The sequence below is a fragment of the Aegilops tauschii genome, chromosome 3 (assembly GCF_002575655.3).
Source record: "Aegilops tauschii subsp. strangulata cultivar AL8/78 chromosome 3, Aet v6.0, whole genome shotgun sequence".
Classification (NCBI taxonomy): domain Eukaryota; kingdom Viridiplantae; phylum Streptophyta; class Magnoliopsida; order Poales; family Poaceae; genus Aegilops; species Aegilops tauschii.
In genome coordinates this window covers 542,424,663-542,443,586 of record NC_053037.3, presented here as the reverse complement: position 1 = coordinate 542,443,586, position 18,924 = coordinate 542,424,663, and the positions used below count along the sequence as shown (strand labels likewise).

Genomic DNA, 18,924 nt, shown 5'->3' with positions numbered 1-18,924 from the left:
ATCTTCATGATACAGAGTCTCCTATGTTGTCACTTTCATATACTAGTGGGAATTTTTCATTATAGAACTTAGATTGTATATTCCAACGATGGGCTTCCTCAAATGCCCTAGGTCTTCATCAGCAAGCAAGTTGGATGCACACCCACTTAGTTTTCTTTTTTAGCTTTCATATACTTATAGCTCTAGTGCATCCGTTGCATGGCAATCCCTACTCACTCACATTGATATCTATTGATGGGCATCTCCATAGCCCGTTGATATGAAGGAAATATGCCCTAGAGGCAATAATAAAGTTATTATTTATTTCCTTATTTCATGATAAATGTTTATTATTTATGCTAGAATTGTATTAACCGGAAACATAATACATGTGTGAATACATAGACAAACATAGTGTCACTAGTATGCCTCTACTTGACTAGCTCGTTAATCAAAGATGGTTAAGTTTCCTAACCATAGACATGAGTTGTCATTTGATTAACGGGATCACATCATTAGGAGAATGATGTGACTGACTTGACCCATTCCATTAGCTTAGCACTTGATCGTTTAGTATGTTGCTATTGCTTTCTTCTTGACTTATACATGTTCCTATGACAATGGGATTATGCAACTCCCGTTTACCGGAGGAACACTTTGTGTGCTACCAAACGTCACAATGTAACTGGGTGATTATAAAGGTGCTATACAGGTGTCTCCGAAGGTACTTGTTGAGTTGGCGTATTTCGAGATTAGGATTTGTCACTCCGATTGTCGGAGAGGTATCTCTGGGCCCTCTCGGTAATGCACATCACTATAATCCTTGCAAGCAATGTGACTAATGAGTTAGTTGCGGGATTATGCATTACGGAACGAGTAAAGAGACTTGCCGGTAACGAGATTGAACTAGGTATTGAGATACCGACGATCGAATCTTGGGCAAGTAACATACCGATGGCAAAGGGAACAACGTATGTTGTTATGCGGTTTGATCGATAAAGATCTTCGTAGAATATGTGGGAGCCAATATGAGCATCGAGGTTCCGCTATTGGTTATTGACCGGACATGTGTCTCGGTCATATCTACATAGTTCTCGAACCCGTAGGGTCCGCACGCTTAAAGTTCGGTGACGATTGTATTATGAGTTTTTGTGTTTTGATGTACCGAAGGTAGTTCGGAGTCCCGGATGTGATCACGGACATGACAAGGAGTCTCGAAATGGTCGAGACATAAAGATCGATATATTGGACGACTATGTTCGGACATCGGAATGGTTTCGGGGTGTTTCGGACATATACCGGAGTACCGGGGGGTTACCGGAACCCCCCAGGGAGACTAATGGGCCTATTGGGCCCTAGTGGAGAAGAGGAGGGGCGGCCAAGGGCAGCCGCGCGCCCCCTTCCCCCCAGTCCGAATTGGACAAGGAGAGGGGGCGGCGCCCCCCTTTCCTTTCCCCCCCCTCTCTCTCCTTCCCTCTCCTCTCCTACTCCCACTTGGAAGGGGGGAGTCCTACTCCCGGTGGGAGTAGGACTCCTCATGGGGCGCGCCTAGGGAGGCCGGCCCCCTCCCCCTCCTCCACTCCTTTATATACGGGGAAGGGGGCATCCCTTGGAGACACAATAATTGATCTCTTGATCTCTTAGCCGTGTGTGGTGCCCCCCTCCACCATATTCCACCTCGATCATATCGTAGCGATGCTTAGGTGAAGCCCTGCGTCGGTAGCAACATCATCACCGTCATCACGCTGTCATGCTGACGGAATTCTCCCGTGGAGCTCTGCTGGATCGGAGTTCGCGGGACGTCATCGAGCTGAATGTGTGCTGAACTCGGAGGTGTCGTACGTTCGGTACTTGGATCGGTTGGATCGTGAAGACGTATGACTACATCAACCGCGTTGTGTTAACGCTTCCGCTTTCGGTCTACGAGGGTACGTGGACACACTCTCCCCTCTCGTTGCTATGCATCATCATGACCCTGAGTGTGCGTAGGAAATTTTGAAATTACTACGTTCCCCAACAGTGGCATCCGAGCATGGTTTTATGCGTAGATGTTATATGCACGAGTAGAACACAAGTCAGTTGTGGGCGATACAAGTCATACTGCTTACCAGCATGTGACACTTTGGTTCGGCGGTATTGTTGGATGAAGCGGCCCGACCGACATTACGCGTACGCTTACGCGAGACTGGTTTTACCGCCGTGCTTTGCACACAGGTGACTAACGGGTGTCAGTTTCTCCAACGAAGGTTAAAACAGCACTTACTTGACGAACTATCGTTGTGGTTTTGATGCATAGGTAAGAATGGTTCTTGCTTAGCCCATAGCAACCACGTAAAACTTGCAACAACAAAGTAGAGGATGTCTAACTTGTTTTTGCAGGGCATGTTGTGATGTGATATGGTCAAGACGTGATGAGATATAAGTTGTTGTATGAGATGATCATGTTTTGTTGAAGTTATCGGCAACTGGCAGAAGCCTTATGGTTGTCTCTTTACTACATAAGATGCAAGCGCCAAATAATTGCTTTACTTTATCGCTATGCGATAGCAATAGTTGCAAGAGCAATAGTTGGCGAGACGACCATGTGACGACACATTGATATAGATCAAGATGATGGAGATCATGGTGTCATGCCGGTGATGATGGAGATCATGACAATGCTTTGGAGATGGAGATCAAAGGCACAAGATGATGATGGCCATATCATGTCACATATTTTGATTGCATGTGATGTTTATCTTTTATGCATCTTATTTTGCTTAGATCGACGGTAGCATTATAAGATGATCTCTCACTAAATTTCAAGGTATAAGTGTTCTCCCTGAGTATGCACCGTTGCGAAAGTTCTTCGTGCTGAGACACCACGTGATGATCGGGTGTGATAGGCTCTACGTTCAAATACAACGGGTGCAAAACAGTTGCACACGCGGAATACTCAGGTTAAACTTGACGAGCCTAGCATATGCAGATATGGCCTCGGAACACTGAGACCGAAAGGTCGAGCGTGAATCATATAGTAGATATGATCAACATAGTGATGTTCATCATTGAAACTACTCCATCTCACGTGATGATCGGACATGGTTTAGTTGATTTGTATCACGTGATCACTTAGATGATTAGAGGGATGTCTATCTAAGTGGGAGTTCTTAAGTAATATGATTAATTGAACTTTAATTTATCATGAACTTAGTCCTAATAGTATTTTGCAAATTATGTTGTAGATCAATAGCTCGTGTTGTTGCTTCCCTATGTTTATTTTGATTTGTTCCTAGAGAAAAACTATGTTGAAAGATGTTAGTAGCAATGATGCGGATTGGATCCGTGATCTGAGGATTATCCTCATTGCTGCACAGAAGAATTATGTCCTTGATGCACTGCTAGGTGACAGACTGATTGCAGGAGCAGATGCATACGTTATGAACGTTTTGACAAAAGCTCGGTATGATGACTACTTGATAGTTTAGTGCGCCATGTTTTACGGCTTAGAACCGGGACTTCAAAAGCTTTTGGAAGGCCATGGAGCATATGAGATGTTCCAAGAGTTGAAATTGGTATTTCATACTCATGCCTGTGTCGAGAGGTATGAGACCTCTGACAGTACTTTGCTTACAAGATGGAGGAGAATAGCTCAACCAGTGAGCATGTGCTCAGATTGTCTGTGTACTACAATCGCTTGAATCAAGTGGGAGTTAATCTTCAAGATAAGATAGTAATTAACAAAATTCTCTAGTCACCATCACCAAGTTACTAGAACTTCGTGATGAACTATAATATGCAAGGGATGAGGAAAGTAATTCCCGAGCTCTTCGTGATGCTGAAATCGACGAAGGTAGAAATCAAGGAAGAGCATCAAGTGTTGATGGTTAACAAGACCACTAGTTTCAAGAAAAGGGCAAAGGGATAGAAGGGAAACTTCAAGAAGAACGACAAGCAAGTTGCTGCTCAAGTGAAGAAGCCCAAGTCTGGACCTAAGCCTGAAACTGAGTGCTTCTACTACAAAGGGACTGGTCACTGGAAGCGGAACTGCCCCAAGTATTTGGCGGATAAGAAGGATGGCAAAGTGAACAAAAGTATATTTGATATACATGTTATTGATGTGTACTTTACTAGTGTTTATAGCAACCCCTCGGTATTTGATACTGGTCCAGTTGCTAAGATTAGTAACTCGAAACGGAAGTTGCAGAATGAACAGAGACTAGTTAAGGGTGAAGTGACGATGTGTGTTGGAAGTGGTTCCAAGATTGATATGATCATCATCGCACACTCCCTATACTTCGGGATTAGTGTTGAACCTAAATAAGTGTTATTTGGTGTTTGCGTTGAGCATGAATATGATTTGATCATGTTTATTCCAATACGGTTATTCATTTAAGTTAGAGAACAATTGTTGTTCTGTTTACATGAATAAAACCTTCTATGGTCATACACCCAATGAAAATGGTTTGTTGGATCTCGATCGTAGTGATACACATATTCATAAAATTGAAGCCAAAAGATGCAAAGTTAATAATGATAGTGCAACTTATTTGTGGCACTGTCGTTTAGGTCATATTGGTGTAAAGCGCATGAAGAAACTCCATGCTGATGGGCTTTTGGAATCACTTGATTATGAATCACTTGATGCTTATGAACCATGCCTCATGGGAAAGATGACTAAGACTCCGTTCTCCGGAACAATGGAGCGAGCAACTAACTTATTGGAAATAATACATACTGATGTATGCGATCCGATGAGTGTTGAGGCTCGCGGCGGGTATCGTTATTTTCTGAACTTCACAGATGATTTGAGCAGATATGGGTATATCTACTTTATGAAACATGAGTATGAAACGTTTGAAAAGTTCAAAAGAATTTCAGAGTGAAGTGTAAAATCATCGTAACAAGAAAATAAAGTTTCTACGATCTGATCGCGGAGACAAATATTTGAGTTATGAGTTTGGTCTTCATTTGAAACAATGTGAAATAGTTTCGCAACTCACGCCACCTGGAACACCACAGCGTAATGGTGTGTTCGAACATCGTAATCTTACTTTACTAGATATGATGCGATCTATGATGTCTCTTACCGATTTACCACTATCGTTTTGGGGTTATGCATTAGAGACAGTTGCATTCACGTTAAAAGGGCACCATATAAATCTGTGAGACAACACCGTATGAACTATGGTTTAGCAAGAAACGTAAGCTGTCGTTTCTTAAAGTTTGGGGTTGCGATGCTTATAAGAAAAAGTTTCATCCTGATAAGCTCAAACCCAAATCGGAAAAATGTGTCTTCATAGGATACCCAAAGGAGACAGTTGGGTACACCTTCTATCACAGATCCGAAGGCAAGTTATTCGTTGCTAAAAGTGGATCCTTTCTAGAGAAAGAGTTTATCTCGAAAGAAGTGAGTGGGAGGAAAGTAGAACTTGATGAGGTAACTGTACCTGCTCCCTTATTGGAAAGTAGTTCATCACAGAAATCTGTTCCTGTGACTACTACACCAACTAGTGAGGAAGCTAATGATGATGATCGTGTAACTTCAGATCAAGTTACTACCGAACCTCGTAGGTAAACCAGAGTGAGATCCGCACCAGAGGGGTATGGTAATCCTGTTCTGGAGGTCATGTTACTTGACCATGACGAACCTACAAACTATGAGGAAGCGATGATGAGCCCAGATTCCGCAAAAATGGCTTGAGGCCATGAAATCTGAGATGGGATCCATGTATGAGAACAAAGTGTGGACTTTGGTTGACTTGCCCGTTGATCGGCAAGCCATAGAAAATAAATGGATCTTCAAGAGGAAGACGGACGCTGATAGTAGTGTTACTATCTACAAAGATATACTTGTCGGAAAAAAGTTTTTGACAAAGTTCAAGGTGTTGACTACGATGAGAGTTTCTCACTCGTAGCAATGCTTAAGTCTGTCCGAATCATGTTAGCAAATTGCCACATTTTATGAAATCTGGCAAATGGATATCAAAAACTACATTCCTTAATGGATTTCTTAAAGAAGAGTTGTATATGATGCAACCAGAAGGTTTTGTCGATCCTAAAGGTGCTAACAAAATGTGCAAGCTCCAGCGATCCATCTATGGACTGGTGCAAGCATCTCGGAGTTGGAATATACGCTTTGATGAGTTGATCAAAGCATATAGTTTTATACAGACTTGCGGTGAAGCCTGTATTTACAAGAAAGTGAGTGGGAGCACTACAGCATTTCTGATAAATATATGTGAATGACATATTGTTGATCGGAAATAATGTAGAATTTTCTGGAAAGCATAAAGGAGTATTTGAAAGGAGTTTTTCAAAGAAAGACCTCAGGTGAAGTTGCTTACATATTGAGCATCAAGATCTATAAAGATAGATCAAGACGCTTGATAAGTTTTTTCAATGAGTACATACCTTGACAACATTTTGAAATAGTTCAAAATGGAACAGTCAAAGAAAGAGTTCTTGCCTGTGTTACAAGGTGTGAAATTTAGTAAGACTCAAAGCCCGACCACGGCAGAAGATAGAAAGAGAATGAAAGTCATTCCCTATGCCTCAGCCATAGGTTCTATAAAGTATGCCATGCTGTGTACCAAATCTATTGTATACCCTACCACTGAGTTTGGCAAGGGAGTACAATAGTGATGTAGGAGTAGATCACTGGACAGCGGTCAAAATTATCCTTAGTGGAATAAGGATATGTTTCTCGATTATGGAAGTGACAAAAGGTTCGTCGTGAAGGGTTACGTCGATGCAAGTTTTGACACTGATCCAGATGACACTAAGTCTCAATCTGGATACATATTGAAAGTGGGAGCTATTAGCTAGAGTAGCTCCGTGCAGAGCATTGTAGACATAGAAATTTTCAAAAAACTTATGGATCTGAATATGATAGACCCGTTGACTAAAATTATCTCACAAGCAAAACATGATCACACCTTAGTACTCTTTGGCTGTTAATCACATAGCAATGTGAACTAGATTACTGACTCTAATAAACCCTTTGGGTGTTGGTCACATATCAATGTGAACTATGAGTGTTAACCACATAAAGATGTGAACTATTGATGTTAAATCACATGACGATGTGAACTAGATTATTGACTCTAGTGCAAGTGGGAGACTGAAGGAAATATGCCCTAGAGGCAATAATAAATTTATTATTTATTTCCTTATTTCATGATAAATGTTTATTATTCATGCTAGAATTGTATTAACCGGAAACATAATACATGTGTGAATACATAGACAAACATAGTGTCACTAGTATGCCTCTACTTGACTAGGTCGTTAATCAAAGATGGTTAAGTTTCCTAACCATAGACATGAGTTGTCATTTGATTAATGGGATCACATCATTAGGAGAAGGATGTGATTGACTTGACCCATTTCGTTAGCTTAGCACTTGATCGTTTAGTATGTTGCTATTTCTTTCTTCATGACTTATACATGTTCCTATGACTATGAGATTATGCAACTCCCGTTTACCGGAGGAACACTTTGTGTGCTACCAAACGTCACAACGTAACTGGGTGATTATAAAGGTGCTCTACAGGTGTCTCCGAAGGTACTTGTTGAGTTGGCGTACTTCGAGATTAGGATTTGTCACTCCAATTGTCGGAGAGGTATCTCTGGGCCCTCTCGGTAATGCACATCACTATAAGCCTTGCAAGCAATGTGACTAATGAGTTAGTTGCGGGATGAGGCATTACGGAACGAGTAAAGAGACTTGCCAGTAACGAGATTGAACTAGGTATTGAGATACCGACGATCGAATCTCGGGCAAGTAACATACCGATGGCAAAGGGAACAACGTATGTTGTTATGCGGTTTGATCGATAAAGATCTTCGTAGAATATGTGGGAGCCAATATGAGCATCCAGGTTCCGCTATTGGTTATTGACCGGACATGTGTCTCGGTCATATCTACATAGTTCTCGAACCCGTAGGGTCCGCACGCTTAAAGTTTCGGTGACGATTGTATTATGAGTTTTTGTGTTTTGATGTACCAAAGGTAGTTCAGAGTCCCGGATTTGATCACGGACATGACGAGGAGTCTCGAAATGGTTGAGACGTAAAGATCGATATATTGGACGACTATGTTCGGACACCGGAATGGTTTCGGGGAGTTTCGGACATATACCGGAGTACCGGGGGGTTACCGGAACCCCCCGGGGAGATTAATGGGCCTATTGGGCCCTAGTGGAGAAGAAGAGGGGCGGCCACGGGCAGTCGCGCGCCCCCTTCCCCCCAGTCCGAATTGGACAAGGAGAGGGGGGCGGCGCCCCCCTTTCCTTTCCCCCTCTCTCTCTCTCCTTCCCTCTCCTCTCGGGAGTAGGACTCCTCATGGGGCGTGCCTAGGGAGGCCGGCCCCCTCCCCCTCCTCCACTCCTTTATATACGGGGAAGGGGGCACCCCTTGGAGACACAACAATTTATCTCTTGATCTCTTAGTCGTGTGCGGTGCCCCCCTCCACCATATTCCACCTCGATCATATCGTAGCGGTGCTTAGGCGAAGCCCTGCGTCGGTAGCAACATCATCACCGTCATCACGCCGTCGTGCTGACGGAATTCTCCCGTGAAGCTCTGCTGGATCGGAGTTCGCGGGACGTCATCGAGCTGAATGTGTGCTGAACTCGGAGGTGCCGTACGTTCGATACTTGGATCGGTCGGATCGTGAAGACATACAACTACATCAACCGCGTTCTGCTAACGCTTCGGCTTTCGGTCTACAAGGGTACGTGGACACACTCTCCCCTCTCGTTGCTATGCATCACCATGACCCTGAGTGTGCGTAGGAAATTTTGAAATTACTACGTTCCCCAACATGATACGCCTAGTTGATGTGAGACAATCTCCCTCTTTTTGTCTTCTCCACAACAACCATATTCTATTCGACCTATAGTGCTATGTCCATGGTTCACGCTCATGTATTGCGTGAAGATTGAAAAAGTTTGGGAACATCAAAAGTATGAAACAATTGCTTGGCTTGTCATCGGGGTTGTGCATGATTTGAGTATTTTTTGTGATGAAGATGGAGCATAGCCAGACTATATGATTTTGTAGGGATAAGCTTTCTTTGGCCATGTTATTTTGAGAAGACATAATTGCCTTGTTAGTATGCTTGAAGTATTATTATTTTTATGTCAATATTAAACTTTTGTCTTGAATCTTTCGGATCTGAACATTCATGCCACAATAAAGAAAATTACATTGATAATTATGTTAGGTAGCATTCCACATCAAAAATTCTGTTTTTATCATTTACCTACTCGAGGACGAGCAGGAATTAAGCTTGGGGATGCTTGATACGTCTCCACGTATCTATAATTTTTTATTGTTCCATGCTATTATATTATCTGTTTTGGATGTTTAATGGGCTTTAATATGCTCTTTTATATTATTTTTGGGACTAACCTATTAACCGGAAGCCCAGTGCCAGTTTCTGTTTTTTTGCCTATTTTTGAGTTCTGTAGAAAAGGAATACCAAATGGAGTCCAAACGAAATGAAACCTTCGCAATGATCTTTCTTGGGCTGAAAACAAACCAGAAGACTTGGAGTTGAAGTCCAGAACGCCATAAGGCGGCCACGAGGCAGGAGGGCGCGCCCAGGGGGTAGGCGCGCCCCCACCCTCGTGGGCCCCTCGTAGCTTCACCAACGTACTTCTTTCGCCTATATATACTCTTATACCCTAGAAACATCAGAGAGAGCCACGAAACCACTTCTCCACCGCCGCAACCTTCTGTACCCGTGAGATCCCATCTTGGGGCCTTTTCCGGCGATCTGCCGGAGGGGGAATCGACCACGGAGGGCTTCTACATCAACACCATAGCCTCTCCGATGAAGCGTGAGTAGTTTACCACAGACCTTCGGGTCCATAGTTATTAGCTAGATGGCTTGTTCTCTCTCTTTGATTCTCAATACAAAGTTCCCCTCGATGTTCTTGGAGATCTATTCGATGTAATACTCTTTTGCGGTGTGTTTGCCGAGATCCGATGAATTGTGGATTTATGAACAAGTTTATCTATGAATATTATTTGGTTCTTCTCTGAATTCCTATATGCATGATTTGATATCTTTGCAAGTCTCTTCGGATTATTGGTTTAGTTTGGCCTACTAGATTGATCTTTCTTGCAATGGGAGAAGTGCTTAGCTTTGGGTTCAATCTTGTGGTGTCCTTTCCCAATGAGCGTAGGGGCAGCAAGGCACGTATTGTATTGTTGCCATCGAGGATAAAAAGATGGGGTTTATACCATATTGCTTGAGTTTATCCCTCTACATCATGTCATCTTGCTTAATGCATTACTCCGTTCTTATGAACTTAATACTCTAGATGCATGCTGGATAGCGGTCGATGTGTGGAGTAATAGTAGTAGATGCAGAATCGTTTCGGTTAATTGACACGGACGTGATGCCTATATTCATGATCATTGCCTTAGATATCTTCATAACTATGCGTTGTTCTATCAATTGCTCGGCAGTAATTTGTTCACCTACCGTAATACATGCTATCTTGAGAGAAGCCACTTGTGAAACCTATGGCCCCCGGGTCTATTTTACATTATATAAGTTTCCGATCTACAATTCTAGTTTCCTATTTACTTTTTTTGCAATCTTTACTTTCCAATCTATACAACAAAAATACCAAAAATATTTACTTTACTATCTTTATTAGATCTCACTTTTGCGAGTGGCCGTGAAGGGATTGAAAACCCCTTTATCGCGTTGGTTGCAAGGTTCTTGATTGTTTGTGCAGGTACTAGGTGACTTGTGCGTTGTCTCCTACTGGATTGATACTTTGGTTCTCAAAAACTGAGGGAAATACTTATGCTACTTTGCTGCATCACCCTTTCCTCTTCAAGGGAAAACCAACGCATTCTCAAGAGGTAGCATTGTTCCACTGAAGCTCTGAAAAAAGCATGCTATCATCAACAAAGAATAGATTAGAAATGCCCGGGCTATTTCTTGCTATCTTTATTGGGGAAATCTGCCCTCCCATTATTTCCTTGTTGAGTAATGCATACAAGCCATCCGTACAAACAGGAAGAGATATGGACTTAGGGATCACCCTGCCATAACCCACGAGATGGGTTGAAGTAGTCTGAATTCTTCCCGTTGCATCTCCCCGAGAACCTCACTGATTTCACACAATTCATCACCCAATCAGTCCATATCCTGTTAAAACCCACTTTTTTGAGAGCATCCTCAGGGAAATGCCAATCAACTCTATCATAGGCCTTTGCAAGATCTAACTTGTACGCACAGTGGGTGTCACGCCCATTCTTGGTCTGGTGTATCTTATGGAAGCACTCAAATGCAATGATTGTGTTGTTTGTGATCATTCTTCCCGGGACAAATGCGCTCTGAGTTTCAGAAATGATGTCAACCAACATAGGCCTCATACGGTTCACTAGTCTTTTGGAAATCACCTCATATATCACATTGCAAAGGCTTATTGGATGGTAGTCTTTCAGAGATTGGGGGTCTTTTCCTTTTGGAATAAGTACAATGACCGTATCATTTATATCCTCTGGCAGTTCACCGGTTTAAAAAAATGCAGCACCCCCTTCACAATGTCTTCTTTCACCACGTCCCAATTTTGTAGGAAAAAACAAGGCGGGAAACCGTCCGGACCTGGAGCTATTAGAGGGCCAATCTGGGAATGGGCGTCGCTCAACTCTTGCTAAGATAACAGCCTCGTTAACCTTTAGTTCGTATCATCATCCACCTTGTGTTCAATAGGATCTATGATCTCACCTGGCAGCACATCTTCCTACTTTATGTATAGCTTCCTAAATAAATCTGTGGCAATCTGGCTAACACTCTATTGGTCCTCAACCCAGTCTCCTTGATCATTTCTCAGCCGGGTAATGGTGTTTTTATTCCTCCTCCAAGTAGCTCTCCGATGGAAATATCTAGTGTTTTTGTCCCTTTCTCTCTGCCAAGTCGCACATGAACGCTCACACCACATCATTTCTTCTCTTAAAAGCAGCTTATCAAGTTCCTTTGCTAGTTTATCTACCTTTTCCTGCTGTACCATAGAGGGAGAGGAACACTAGAGTTGGTTTAGTTTCTTCCTGACGCTTCCCGTTTTCTGAATAACAGAGTTGAAGTCCTTCTTCGCCCAACCTCCTAGGTCCCTCTACATATCATGTAGCTTCAGGTTTAAATCCAATAGATTATGGGTTGCACCCTCTCTCTTCCACTACTCCTTAACCGAGTCTGACAAAGGCTTGATGTCTAGTACACAACCTTCTTCTTGTAGACGTTGTTGGGCCTCCAAGTGTAGAGGTTTGTAGGACAGTAGCAAATTTCCCTCAAGTGGATGACCTAAGGTTTATCAATCTGTGGGAAGCATAGGATGAAGATGGTCTCTCTCAAACAACCCTGCAACCAAATAACAAAGAGTCTCTTGTGTCCCCAACACACCCAATACAATGGTAAATTGTATAGGTGCACTAGTTCGGCGAAGAGATGGTGATACAAGTGCAATATGGATGGTAGATATAGGCTTTTGTAATCTGAAATATAAAAACAGCAAGGTAACTAATGATAAAAGTGAGCACAAACGGTATTGCTTGTTGAAACAAGGCCTAGGGTTCATACTTTCACTAGTGCAAGTTCTCTCAACAATAATAACATAATTGGATCATATAATTATCCCTCAACATGCAACAAAGAGTCACTCCAAAGTCACTAATAGCGGAGAACAAACGAAGATATTATTGTAGGGTACGAAACCACCTCAAAGTTATTCTTTCTGATCAATCTATTCAAGAGTCCGTAGTAAAATAACACGAAGCTATTCTTTCCGTTCAATCTATCACAGAGTTCATACTAGAATAACACCTTAAGACACAAATCAACCAAAACCCTAATGTCACCTAGATACTCCAATGTCACCTCAAGTATCCGTGGGTATGATTATATGATATGCATCAAACAATCTCAGATTCATCTATTCAACCAACACAAAGAACTTCAAAGAGTGCCCCAAAGTTTCTACCAGAGAGTCAAGACAAAAACCGTGTGCCAACCCCTATGCATAAGTTCACAAACGGAACCCGCAAGTTGATCACCAAAACATACATCAAGTGGATCACGTGAATATCCCATTGTCACCACAGATAAGCACATGCAAGACATACATCAAGTGTTCTCAAATCCTTAAAGACTCAATCCGATAAGATAACTTCAAAGGGAAAACTCAATCCATTACAAGAGAGTAGAGGGGGAGAAACATCATAAGATCCAACTATAATAGCAAAGCTCGCGATACATCAAGATCGTGCCGAATCAAGAACACGAGAGAGGGAGAGATCAAACACATAGCTACTGGTACATACCCTCAGCCCCGAGGGTGAACTACTCCATCCTTGTCATGGAGAGCGCCGGGATGATGAAGATGGCCATCTGTGAGGGATCCCCCCTCCAACAGGGTACCGGAACGGGTCTAGATTGGTTTTCGGTGGATACAGAGGCTTGCGGCGGTGGAACTCCCGATATAGGTTTCTTTCTGGAAGTTTGGGTATATATGAGAGGTAATTGCATCGGGAACAAGTCAGGGGGGTCTCTAGGCTGTCCACGAGCAGGGCCGTCTCCAGAAATTTGGGGGCCCGGGACGAAAATCAAAATAGGCCCCTATTTTTTTAAACCATATAACTGAAGAACTAATGCAAGTAAAGCATACTCTCACTTAATTATTTAACTTCAAATATATCTTATTTGTTACAATATTTAGGAAATATATCAAATACTAACGGTAAAATAGTAAAGATTGTACTAAGGGAATACACTTATAAACTGGCCTCATTTTCTACCGAAAAGCGGCATTCTTCTAGTATTTCTTGATATGAAATCTTCGATCAAATCTTCATAATTAATCTTCTCCAAGACATCAATTTCAAGTGCTATTGTTGCTAATCCATTCAGTCTTTATCGAGAGCGCCATTTTGTGTTCGAGCATCTTCTTCTAGTTTTTGTTTCTTCCTTGCTTTGAAGCACCAGAATCATACCTCCTTTCCGGATGCATGAATCTTTCTGTTTAATAAGATAAACATAATCTGAATCAACTCAAACTCTGGGAATTATAGCTATAAGAAATAGAAAAGGACTTCAACCAGATGTAAGATTTTGAATTTTTCGTTTAACAAAAAAGTAGCCTACTGCCTACACTAGCAAAATAAAGTAGGGTTTGAACGCTGTGTCTACAAGAACCAGGGCCTGAGAAGAACTTACCCTGCCAAGGGAAGGGATGATGTGCGCTGGGGCGTGGCCGGTCGGCGGCCGCGTAGTCGCGTACACGGCGTCGTCCTGCCTGCTTGATGCCTCTGTGGCTCTGCCGCCGTCGACCAGGCACTCAGCCGCCATCGACCCCTGCTGCCCTTTCGACTGCGTGCGATTGAATCGGGACGGGAGTTACGGAAGCAAAACCGGCTGCAGGAGCTACGTGCGTTCGTGCCTGGGATCGCTAGAATGGGCTCCCTGAGATTGCGTTTTTGGCTGGGCCTTTTTTTCCACATATTATGTATACCTATTACTTGCTGGACTGGGGGCCCCCAAAATTTTGGGCCCTGTGCGGTCGGCCAATTTGGCCTTCCTCATCAACGGGCCTGTCCATGAGGCAGGGGGCGCGCCCAAGGGGGCGCGCCCTCCACCCTCGTGGGCAGCCCGGGACTCTTCTGGCCCTACTCTTTGACTCTGTGGCCTTCTTCTGGTCCAAAAATAAGATCCGTCAATTTTCAGGTCAATTGGACTCCGTTTGCTTTTCCTTTTCTGTGATACTCAAAAACAACGAAAAAACAGAAACTGGCACTGGGCTCTGGGTTAATAGGTTAGTCCCAAAAATCATATAAAATAGCATATAAATGCATATAAACCAGCTAAGAAGGATAATATAATAGCATGGAACAATCAAAAATTATAGATACGTTGGAGACGTATCAAGCATCCCCAAGCTTAATTCTTGCTCGTCCTCGAGTAGGTAAGTGATAAAAACAGAATTTTTGATGTGGAATGCTACCTAACATAATTATCAATGTAATCTTCTTTATTGTGGCATGAATGTTCAGATCTGAAAGATTCAAGATAAAAGTTTAATATTGACATAAAAATAATAATACTTCAAGCATACTAACTAAGCAATCATGTCTTCTCAAAATAACATGCCCAAAGAAAGTCCATCCCTACAAAATCATATAGTTTGGTCATGCTCCATTTTCGTCACACAAGAATGCTCTCATCATGCACAACCCCGATGACAAGCCAAGCAATTGTTTCATACTTTAGTAATCTCAAACTTTTTTCAACTTTCACGCAATACATGAGCGTGAGCCATGGATATAGCACTATGGGTGGAATAGAGTATGATGATGGGGGTTATGTGGAGAAGACAAAAAAGGAGAAAGTCTCACATTGACGCGGCTAATCAACGGGCTAGGGAGATGCCCGTCAATTTATGTCAATGCAAGGAGTAGGGATTGCCATGCAACAGATGCACTAGAGCTATAAATGTATGAAAGCTCAACAAAAGAAACTAAGTGGGTGTGCATCCAACTTGCTTGCTCACGAAGACCTAGGGCATTTGAGGAAGCCCATTGTTGGAATATACAAGCCAAGTTCTATAATGAAAAATTCCCACTAGTATATGCAAGTGACAAAATAAGAGACTCTCTATCATAAAGATCATAGTGCTACTTTGAAGCGCAAGTGTGGAAAAAGGATAGTAGCATTGTCCCTTCTCTTTTTTGGGGGGCCTTCCTTTTTTTTATTTGGCCTTTCTTTTTTTGGGGACAATGCTCTATTAATGATGATCATCACACTTCTATTTATTTAAAACTCAATGATTACAACTCGATACTAGAACAAAGTATGACTCTATATGAATGCCTCCTGCGGTGTACCGGGATGGGCAATGAATCAAAAGTGACATGAATGATAAATTATGCATGGTGGATTTGCCACAAATACGATGTCAACTACATGATCATGCAAGGCAATATGACAATGATGAAGTGTGTCATAATAAACGGAACGGTGGAAAGTTGCATGGCAATATATCTCGGAATGGCTATGGAAATGCCATAATAGGTAGGTATGGTGGCTGTTTTGAGGAAGATATAAGGAGGTGTATGTGTGATAGAGCGTATCATATCACGGGGTTTGGATGCACCGGCAAAATTTGCAGCAACTCTCAAGGTGAGAAAGGGCAATGCACGGTACCGAAGAGGCTAGCAATGATGGAAGGTGAGAGTGCGTATAATCCATGGACTCAACATTAGTCATAAAGAACTCACATACTTATTGCAAAAATCTACAAGTCATCAAAAACCAAGCATTACGCGCATGCTCCTAGGGGGATAGATTGGTAGGAAAAGACCATCGCTCGTCCCCGACCACCACTCATAAGGATGACAATCAAAGAACACCTCATGTTTCAAATTTGTCACACAACGGTTACCATACGTGCATGCTACGGAACTTGCAAACCTCAACACAAGTATTTCTCAAATTCACAATTACTCAACTAGCACAACTCTGATATCACCATCTTTATATCTCAAAACAATCATCAAGTATCAAACTTCTCATAATATTCAATGCACTCTATACGAAAGTTTTTATTATACCCATCTTGAATGCCTATCATATTAGGACTAGTTTCATAACCAAAGCAAATTACCATGCTGTTTAGGACTCTCAAAATAATATAAGTGAAGCATGAGAGTTCATCTATTTCTACAAAATAAAACCACCACCGTGCTCTAAAAAGATATAAGTGAAGCACTAGAGCAATGACAAACTACTCCGAAAGATATAAGTGAAGATCAATGAGTAGTTGAATAATTATGTAACTATGTGAAGATTCTCTAACATTTAAGAATTTCAGATATTGGTATTTTATTCAAACAGCAATCAAAACAAAAACAAATAAAATGATGCTCCAAGCAAAACACATATCATGTGGTGAATAAAAATATAGCTCCAAGTAAAGTTACCGATGAACAAAGACGAAAGAGGGGATGCCTTCCGGGGCATCCCCAAGCTTAGGCTCTTGGTTGTCCTTGAATATTACCTTGGGGTTCCTTGGGCATCCCCAAGCCTAGGCTCTTGCCAGTCCTTATTCCATAGTCCATCGAATCTTTACCCAAAACTTGAAAACCTCACAACACAAAACTTAATAGAAAACTCGTAAGCTCCGTTAGTATAAGAAAATAAATCACCACTTCGGTACTGTTATGAACTCATTATAAATTCATATTTGTGTAATATCTACTGTATTCCAACTTCTCTATGGTTCATACCCTTCGATATTACTCATAGATTCATCAAAATAAGCAAACAACACATAGAAAACAGAATCTGTCAAAAAACAGAACAATCTGTCATAATCTGTATCATTCGAATACTTCTGTAACTCAGAAATATCTACCAAAATAGGAAGACCTAGATAATTTGATTATTGATCTACTGCAATTGGAATCAGTATTTTATCACTTTCTGGTGATTTTTAACAATTGTTTTCGTGAGCAGAAAGTTTCTGACTTTTTCAGCAAGATCAAATAATTATCACCCAAGAAGATCCTATAGGTTTTACTTGGCACAAACACTAATTAAAACATGAAACCAGATCTAACCAGAGGCTAGATGAATTATTTATTACTAAACAGGAGCAAAAAGCAAGGAACAAAAATAAAATTTGGGTTGCCTCCCAACAAGCGCTAACGTTTAACACCCCTAGCTAGGCATGATGATTTCAATGATGCTCACATAAAAAATAAGAATTGAAACATAAAGAGAGCATCATGAAGAATATGACTAGCACATTTAAGTCTAACCCACTTACTATGCATAGGGATTTTGTGAGCAAACAACTTATGGGAACAATAATCAACTAGCATAGGAAGGCAAAACAAGCATAACTTCAAAGTTTTAAGCACATAAAGAGGAAACTTGATATTATTGCAATTCCTACAAGCAAATGTTCCTCCCTCATAATAATTTTCAGTAGCATCATGAATGAATTCAACAATATAACCATCACATAAAGCATTCTTTTCATGATCTACTTGCATAGAAATTTTATTACTCTCCACATAAGCAAAATTCTTCTCTTTCGGAATAGTGGGAGTATCATAAGAGACTCGAATATTATAAATTGTTTCCACATTAAAAGAGTAATGTTCAGAGAAAGGGTACTCATAATCATGACAAGTTTTATAAATATAATTATCACTACTTTTTATAGCATAAGTATCATCACAATAATCATCATAAGTGGCAACTTTGTTCTCATCATAATCAATTGAAACCTCTTCCAAGATAGTGAAATCATTACTAAATAAAGTCATGACCTCTCCAAATCCACTTTCATCAATATAATCATCATAAGTAGGAGGCATGCTATCATCATAACAAATTTGCATATCAAAACTTGGGAGGCTAAAAATATCATCTTCATTAAACATAGCATCCCCAAGCTTGGGACAAACATTAATTTCAGCAAATATATTCTCAAACATGTCATTCTCATCCAACATAGCATCCCCAAGCTTGGGCCTTTTCATATCATAAGCATAATCACTCTCATCATTAATAGTATGGATAGCACCAATAGTATAGCAATGATCATCATCACAATGAGTAATAGGAGCAACATCATTTGGGAGGGATACCTTTCTACCTTTGCTTCTCCGTCTTTTCTTTTTCTTCTTCACATCATGTGTGGACTTAACCCTCTTTTTTGAGATCCTTATTGATGAGATTGGTTGAATAGAAGGCTCATCCTCGTTACCTGATTCATCATAAGAAATAATAGGAGGATATTGGGAAGTCTCTTCCCTTTCATTAGTATTCTCTTCATCTTCTATTTGTTTTCTTGTCTTTATGTAATTAGCAATATAAGGATTTTCAATGCAATTCACCGCACAATACATAAAAATTTCTTCTAGATCACAATCAAGAAA

General features: G+C 41.3%; 1 protein-coding gene across 1 annotated transcript; it reads right to left on the bottom strand.

The window, feature by feature from the left end:
* Positions 1 to 11,016: 11,016 nt before the first annotated feature.
* On the bottom strand, positions 11,017 to 14,329 carry LOC109780708 (uncharacterized). The gene is made up of 2 exons (XM_020339289.1): positions 14,198 to 14,329; positions 11,017 to 11,322 (listed from the first exon to the last, which is right to left on the bottom strand). Exons 1-2 carry the CDS (start codon positions 14,327 to 14,329, stop codon positions 11,017 to 11,019), a joined length of 438 nt encoding a protein of 145 aa, XP_020194878.1.
* Between the last annotated feature and the right edge of the window lie 4,595 nt (positions 14,330 to 18,924).